This window comes from Cornus florida, unplaced genomic scaffold (genome assembly GCF_030987335.1).
Source record: "Cornus florida cultivar Cherokee Brave unplaced genomic scaffold, ASM3098733v1 CherokeeBrave_3.0.0_Hap2_Chr01, whole genome shotgun sequence".
Taxonomy (NCBI): domain Eukaryota; kingdom Viridiplantae; phylum Streptophyta; class Magnoliopsida; order Cornales; family Cornaceae; genus Cornus; species Cornus florida.
In genome coordinates this window covers 108,122,851-108,130,800 of record NW_026775571.1, presented here as the reverse complement: position 1 = coordinate 108,130,800, position 7,950 = coordinate 108,122,851, and the positions used below count along the sequence as shown (strand labels likewise).

General features: G+C 33.4%; 1 protein-coding gene across 1 annotated transcript; it reads right to left on the bottom strand.

Annotated features, from left to right (window-relative positions):
* Window positions 1-3,192: 3,192 nt before the first annotated feature.
* LOC132312982 (protein LIGHT-DEPENDENT SHORT HYPOCOTYLS 4-like) lies at window positions 3,193-4,399 on the bottom strand. Its single transcript, XM_059811578.1, has one exon. It carries the CDS (start codon window positions 4,389-4,391, stop codon window positions 3,714-3,716), a length of 678 nt encoding a protein of 225 aa, XP_059667561.1. The 5' UTR covers window positions 4,392-4,399; the 3' UTR covers window positions 3,193-3,713.
* Between the last annotated feature and the right edge of the window lie 3,551 nt (window positions 4,400-7,950).

Below are 7,950 nucleotides of genomic sequence, written 5' to 3'. Positions count from 1 at the left end.
ACGTCTTATTCAAATGTATCTGGCATGTATTTTTTATAGAGTCCCAATATGCAAGATTTAATTAATTAGTGATACTATGTCATATGACTATAGCACCCATGGTCAAGGAGAGCTTGTTCCAAGTTCGGAATGAAACTACATTAATTAGGGCACCGGCCATGCCTTTAAAACCATGGAAGATGGAACCGGTAGACCTTAAATACTCAGAAAACAAAGGTGCAAAGCCATCAAAAAAAATTCAAGTATTATTGTAAGGTTAGATCAGAACTTGAAATTGGTTAGTAATATGAAACTAGAAAAATTCAAGCATGTGTTTGCACTTTTTTCCTGTTCTCCTGTAGGCTTGTAGAATGCTTAACTTGTCATCCCACATCGCTCAAGAAGTGAAATAGTTCATGATTTATAAGCTGATCATGAAAGCATCTCACATCGCCGGGCCTAGTAACGCGGGCTTGTCTCTCTAGTGAGGGCACTAGGGTGATTGGAGATTGGGCTGGTTCAGAAGGTAAGGGCTTGGTTGGGTTAAATGACGGGCTCGCCCTATCCAAGTATGGAGTTAGGCCACGGACTCTGGGCGAAGGGCCATAGTTCTGGTCTGCTATAGTTGGAGGGTACTGCGTGAGGCTGGTTTCACAGAGCAACGACAACCTCCCGCTCCTGTCGGTGGAAGGATAACGGGCTGGTAATCCGCGGGCCCATTAACGCCTGATGAGCCTCTCCAAATCCAACAATCACCTTTTTCTTTTTCTTTTTTTCATTTAAAGTGGAATTTTTAAAAACATGGTTACGGTTTAATGTTTTGAATAAAAATTTGTTGGGTAGACATAATGGTCAAACAAAAGAAATTTGAACCAATTTACAAATGATTTTTTTTTTTTTTTTTTTTTTTTTTTTTTTTTTTTGTAGGGAAATCAACATACATATATGGAGGACATCAAGGTTTGCTTTTTGTCATTGAAATAACTATATTTTGGGAGATTAAGGGCATGGTTTTCTTCTCCTTGAATTCAATGGTGAGTTTGGGAGGCGATTGAAGCATGAATGTATCTTATCATTACTTAAAATTCAACAAAGTTGCATTGTGATGATGATCATAGGAATCATGTAAAGTTTTCTATGTCAGACTAACTTAACACAACTTTTTTTCTGGTAAATTACTAATCCAACACATTTCATGATACTCCTGGTCACAATTTCATCAATTTGTGTAATATGTTAATACATATATATGAACATAAAATCTTTGGGAAATCTATAATTAGATATTATTAATATTGAGAGGTGGATGTTCAATCTTTGCATCAATGATGAGAGTGAGATTCGTATGCATGCATATGCATGCCATCAGCAATTTAATGTTTGTGATACTATTGGAAAGTATGATAAAGAAGTGTTAGGTCAGGGAACAAGTAATGCCCTGGAATAAATTTTGATGTGAAGCAAACCAACTATTTGAGTAAAGATGATGATGGATGGTGATAGAATTAAAGGAGAATAGGGTCCATTAAAAAGTAGATGCCTTTCCCCACCACTACCTTTCACACAAGGAATTAAAGTGCTAATACATTGCCTTTAATGAAAAAAAAAAAAAAAAAAAAAAAAAAAAAACCTTATTGTTAGATCCAAGAAGTGACACAGACCTAATTCCATATCTTATCCTAAATCAGATCTTCTCTCAACAATCAGTAACTACTGACAAGGGAAATCTCAAAAAAGGGAAGAATTTAGGGAAAAGAAAGAAAATTTGTTATTATTTAATTAATGGTTTTGACATCATTTAAACTTTGTTAAAGGTTTTTCAATTTCATTAAAATCTATCGAAATGTTAATTGAAGTCCTTTAAGAAAAAGTACCTAGCACTCTATCAAGACGCATTTATCATTGAACATGTATGCAATTGAGTAATATGTAAGCCTTTTTTTCAGCTTTCAATAAATTGAAAAGTTTTATTATTGAGTATGTATTTTATTTTTATTTTTCAGTTCATGCTTAATGTTTAAGTTTGATTAATAACAAATAAGAACACTTGAGAAAATCCAGAGTAGAAATTAGTGTTAATTAAGATGAATAATTAATAAAACTCTTTTCCTCTCTTTTTATTTTTATTATAAAGAAAAACATAGGCATAATGTAAAAGAACCATTTCTCTTATTTGCTATCCACACAAAAGCTTCGAAAAGGAAGAGATAAGATCAACCCTCCCTATCGTCTTCCTTACCTCACTACAATTTAGGGAAATCTCAAAAAAGGGAAGAATTTAGGGAAAAGAAAGAAAATTTGTTATTATTTAATTAATGGTTTTGACATCATTTAAACTTTGTTAAAGGTTTTTCAATTTCATTAAAATCTATCGAAATGTTAATTGAAGTCCTTTAAGAAAAAGTACCTAGCACTCTATCAAGACGCATTTATCATTGAACATGTATGCAATTGAGTAATATGTAAGCCTTTTTTTCAGCTTTCAATAAATTGAAAAGTTTTATTATTGAGTATGTATTTTATTTTTATTTTTCAGTTCATGCTTAATGTTTAAGTTTGATTAATAACAAATAAGAACACTTGAGAAAATCCAGAGTAGAAATTAGTGTTAATTAAGATGAATAATTAATAAAACTCTTTTCCTCTCTTTTTATTTTTATTATAAAGAAAAACATAGGCATAATGTAAAAGAACCATTTCTCTTATTTGCTATCCACACAAAAGCTTCGAAAAGGAAGAGATAAGATCAACCCTCCCTATCGTCTTCCTTACCTCACTACAATTTAGGGAAATCTCAAAAAAGGGAAGAATTTAGGGAAAAGAAAGAAAATTTGTTATTATTTAATTAATGGTTTTGACATCATTTAAACTTTGTTAAAGGTTTTTCAATTTCATTAAAATCTATCGAAATGTTAATTGAAGTCCTTTAAGAAAAAGTACCTAGCACTCTATCAAGACGCATTTATCATTGAACATGTATGCAATTGAGTAATATGTAAGCCTTTTTTTCAGCTTTCAATAAATTGAAAAGTTTTATTATTGAGTATGTATTTTATTTTTATTTTTCAGTTCATGCTTAATGTTTAAGTTTGATTAATAACAAATAAGAACACTTGAGAAAATCCAGAGTAGAAATTAGTGTTAATTAAGATGAATAATTAATAAAACTCTTTTCCTCTCTTTTTATTTTTATTATAAAGAAAAACATAGGCATAATGTAAAAGAACCATTTCTCTTATTTGCTATCCACACAAAAGCTTCGAAAAGGAAGAGATAAGATCAACCCTCCCTATCGTCTTCCTTACCTCACAAACATATCTTAGAGCACCAAATCAACGACTTGACTCTCAAACAAAACAGGGTAAAGTAAACCATAAGCAAGATCAAATTTAATAACAAACAACAGTTTCATATATATATAGCAACGAGTAATAATACTTTATCTAGTTCTGTGAAGATGGAAAAATCATGGAACTCCCAGCATGATCAGATGAACCCGCCATCACCAGAGCTTCATTGGGTTCAGATAAAAAGATTGGACATGACCAACATCCAGTTGATCAAAAAGACTGTAACTGACCCGACACTACCATATCTGGAACAAGGATCCCCATTCTCTGTAGTACTGCGACGGCTCACAAACATCACACGTCTGAGGACGTGGGACGTGGTACAGCATCTGTATGGATCCCAACTATCTGAGGCTACTGACGTACCCACTAAATTTGAATTTGTTACGGCTTCTTCCTCTTCTTTTTCTCATAATCAGTCCCTCTAGCATTAGCCTGACTGTCCCTCACTTCCCTCAGATAAATCCGGACGGCGCGTGCCCCAAACGGGTTCGTCTCCGGCCGTCCGCCACTCTCCTCAAAGGCAGCGCGTAGGCGGCCGACCAGCGCATCGAGGCTTCCCCAGGCTTGGCGGACAGGGCATGGACACGGTGCCGGCGGGTGGAGGTGGCCGAAGAAGATGCAGTTACTGCTGTGAACCTTGGTCTTTCCGAATTGGTCCAGGTAGCGGAGGAATTCGAGCACGTGGGACCCGCTGATCAGGGAGAGAGCGAGTGGTGGCTGGTGGTTGCGCAGGTACTGCCTGAACATGATCCAGTCACGGCGCTTCTGGGCCTCGTAACGGCTCAGCTGCGGTGACCGCAGGGGTGGTGGGAATAGTGATAATTGGTGGTGGTGGTGGTGGTTGTTGACGCTGTATTGGGAGGTTGAACTGGTGGTGGTTGTGTTTCTGGAGTTGTACCGGCTTGCGTTGGCAGCTGCGGCGGCAGCAGCGGCTGCGGCTGACATGTTATGGGATCTTGGAGTTTGTTGGTTTGTTTCTTTGGTTAAAGAAATTTTTGGAGAATTTTTTTTTTGCACAAGAAATGATTTTGGGCAAGTGCCGTGAGAATTGTGTAACATATATATAAAACAATAGGAAGGTTTACTTATCTCTTAACCTTTAAGTTTCGTCTCTTATGTCGAGTACCGTACATAATTTCTTTTATCGGTGTAAAACCGTGTAAAGCTACGTGTATGTCTCAGCTATTACTCCTATTATTACACATACACGATGTCATAGGATAAAGTTAAAATCATGCATGTGATGTTTTTTTTTTTATCAAAATGTTAGCATAGACATTGAATTTTAGTTTTTTTTTTTCTTTTTTTTTTTTTTACCTCTTTTTATTAACTCTTTTTCGTACTCTTATAGATTGTCTATTTCTCTCTAAATATAGAGGCTTGTCGTGCATATATTATTAAGCACTGTTATTTTACTCGACTTTAAAAAAATCGATTTAATACCGACTCTAACTTATTATATAAGTGTCATGTGACTAATGGAGCTCAATTTAGAAACATACACACAATCTCTCATCTTCACTCCAATCTCTCGTCTTCACTCCTTGCAAATCACGCACAATCGTATTCTCCATTTTAACTTCTCGACTCTGACCTAATGCCATGATCATGACATTAATTTATTTTTAACACCACCATTGCATTCCTATTATATAAGTGTCATGTGACTAATGGGATCTTGGAGTTTGTTGGTGGTTTGTTTCTTGGTTAAAGAAATTTTTGGAGAATTTTTTTTTTTTTTTTTTTTCGCTCAAGAAAAGATTTTGGAGAAGTGCCGTGAGAATTGTGTAATATATATATATATATATATATATATATATATAGCACATATGTGATATAGGGAGGTGCACTTATCTCTTGACCTTTCTTTAAGTTTCGCTTCTTGTGTTGAGTCGTACATAAATTTCTTTTATTGGTGTAAAACCGTGTAAAGCTACGTGTATATCTTAGCTGTTATGTGATGTTTTTTTATAAAAAATAAATAAAAAGAGGTTACCAAAATGTTAACATAATATTGAATTTTAGTATTTTTTTTCCTTTTTTTTATTAACTCCTTCTCATATTAAAAGTTTATCTTTGGTATTAGAAATAAAATAAGATTGGTAAAACATATTCTTAGATTGACTATTTTTTTCCTATTTGGATATAATGATTTGTTGTACAAATTTTATATTTATGGAATCTTTATATCATAAGCTAAGCTATGTTATTTTATTCAATTCTAAAAAAATCAATTTAATACCAACCCTAACTTATTATACAAGTGTCATGTGACTAGTGGTGCCCAATTTAGAAACGTACACGCAATCTCTAGTTTTCGCCCCTAATCTCTCATCTTCACCTTTGCAAATCACACTCCTCACTTTAATTCCTCGGCTCTGGCCTAACGCCATGATCGTTGGAGTCTTGGACACGAGAATTTGGTCAGAACGACCAACTTTCTCCAACGACGACCTCTCTCCAGTTTCCTCTGATTATAATGGCAGCGCATATCAGAATTTTTTTTTGCGTGAAATCAAAAAATTATCTATACGAGGCTATGCCCTCTTTAAGCTCTTTCTGTTTTCATCTTTTACACAAAGCGGTTGTGGAGACTCGGTTAACCTATGAACCCTATGTTCTTCAAATCTTAATTGCTCGATGATGAAAAAGAGAACTAAGGAAACGAAAAAGATTATGCCAACCCAGGTTAAACAAAAATTAAAAAACTCGAATTTTCTCTCTTCTGTTTTTTTTTTCGTTTTTTTCTTTTTCAGAGATGAAAATCATAGTTGAAGATAATAAAATTTTCACTTATTTTTCATTTTCAGACAACACACTTTCAGACAACAGAAGTCTTTTAATGGAGAATGTATTTTGTAAAGTAAACGAATTTTAGGGAAAAAGATATACATATAAGTAAATTGATGCACACAGATCGAAAAGACACGTAAAGAGAGAAAATAGTAAAGGAAACAAAGAAGAAAATGTAATTTTGTTTAAAATATATATTACATTTTAATATGCCACATGAGACTTGTTATTACGATTAGCATATGTCGGTTTTTTATCGGTGCGAGGAAATCGTCAAAAATATTATTTTCCTATATTATTTATAATTTTTGAATATACAGTTTGTGATATATGATATTTTAAAGTTTGAACGAATTAAAATTTAAATAAAATTGCATTTTGATCTAAATATTGACTCTTTTATTAGATTTGTAATGAATAAATTATCAAATCTATTTATAGAGAGTGACAGGAATGTTACAAAAATAGGTACTTTGACTTTTTAATTAAGATATTTATTTTATGATTATTAAAAATAAAAAAGTAGATATTTATTTGGGACAAAAGAATATTCATTTGTCCAAATTACTTTTACTTTTTCATGTACGACTTAGCAAATGCTAATTTCTATGCGTACTATGTAATCAGGTATTTATTATTTTTTGTGCAAGTAAACATGGTCTTCACAAAAAAATAATAAATGGGCATAAAATGCGGTACTCACGTGTATAAGTAGTAAATAGAAATAACAAGATAATTTGTGTTTTTTCATATACCTATCATATTTTGGTCAAATTTATTTTTCTTAAAATCATGATTTTCTATTAAATAATAAATATGACTTCATAAATCCATATATCTCTAATAATCCCAATATCTTATGGAGAGAGGAGGAGACTGCGTGTGAGATCCATTATTGGTGAGACTTGAGAAAGCAGGAGTTCTTGGTCTCAATAGTTGTATGGATTGAATTTAGAGAGAGAGAGAGAGAGAGAGAGAGAGATAATTAGGGTGTAGGGAAATTGATGGGTTGTGAAAAGGAGAGGAGACAAAATGGGGGTCCATGCAAAGACTCTCCACATCGGGGAAGTGATGACAGTTTGTCTCTCTCTTAGCTCTGTCTTTGTCTGTTTCTTTTTCTTTTTCTTTTTCTTTTTTTACCCATTCTTTTGTTAAATCTAATTTTTCTGCAACTTGAATTAATGAACCAGAGTCTAGTAAAAGAATTACTCCATTGTTACAACACAGTTTATTAATTGCTTTAAGAGATAAACTTAAAATATAAAAATAAAAAAATAAATAAAAAAATTAGACTAACGATGGTAGTGTCCCACCTTTTACGTCATTTAAAAGTAGGGTGGCTATCCAAATAGGACGAAAGAGGTGGCCCATTGGTTGCTGAGATTAGTCCGCCACTTGTTCACACAACCATTCGTTTTGGTCAAATTGGAAGCTTCTGCTTCGTTTTTCTTCCTCTGCAGTACTTTTAGCTGTTGGAGTTGACACATGCAATTCTCGTTCGTACATATTTAAGATTATTTAATGTTTTTTAAACGGACTATAAACAATTTCAACTCATCCCAAATTTCAAAATGTCTAAAAAAGGATTGTTGTTATTAGGCTATTTTTAATTGACAATTATTCAAAACACTAAAAAAGGGTCAATGATTGTGGAGTCTGGAATCAACCCAAGCTCTTCGATTTCACATATGCAGTACAGATCATATATGTTACGGAGTACATTGATTGAAGATTTTTGTTTGTTCCTTTGGGAATATTTATTTTAGGTAAAGTTGGGGCACCGTTCCATCCTGTCATGCATGTCAAATCTGTTCCCCCAGGACAC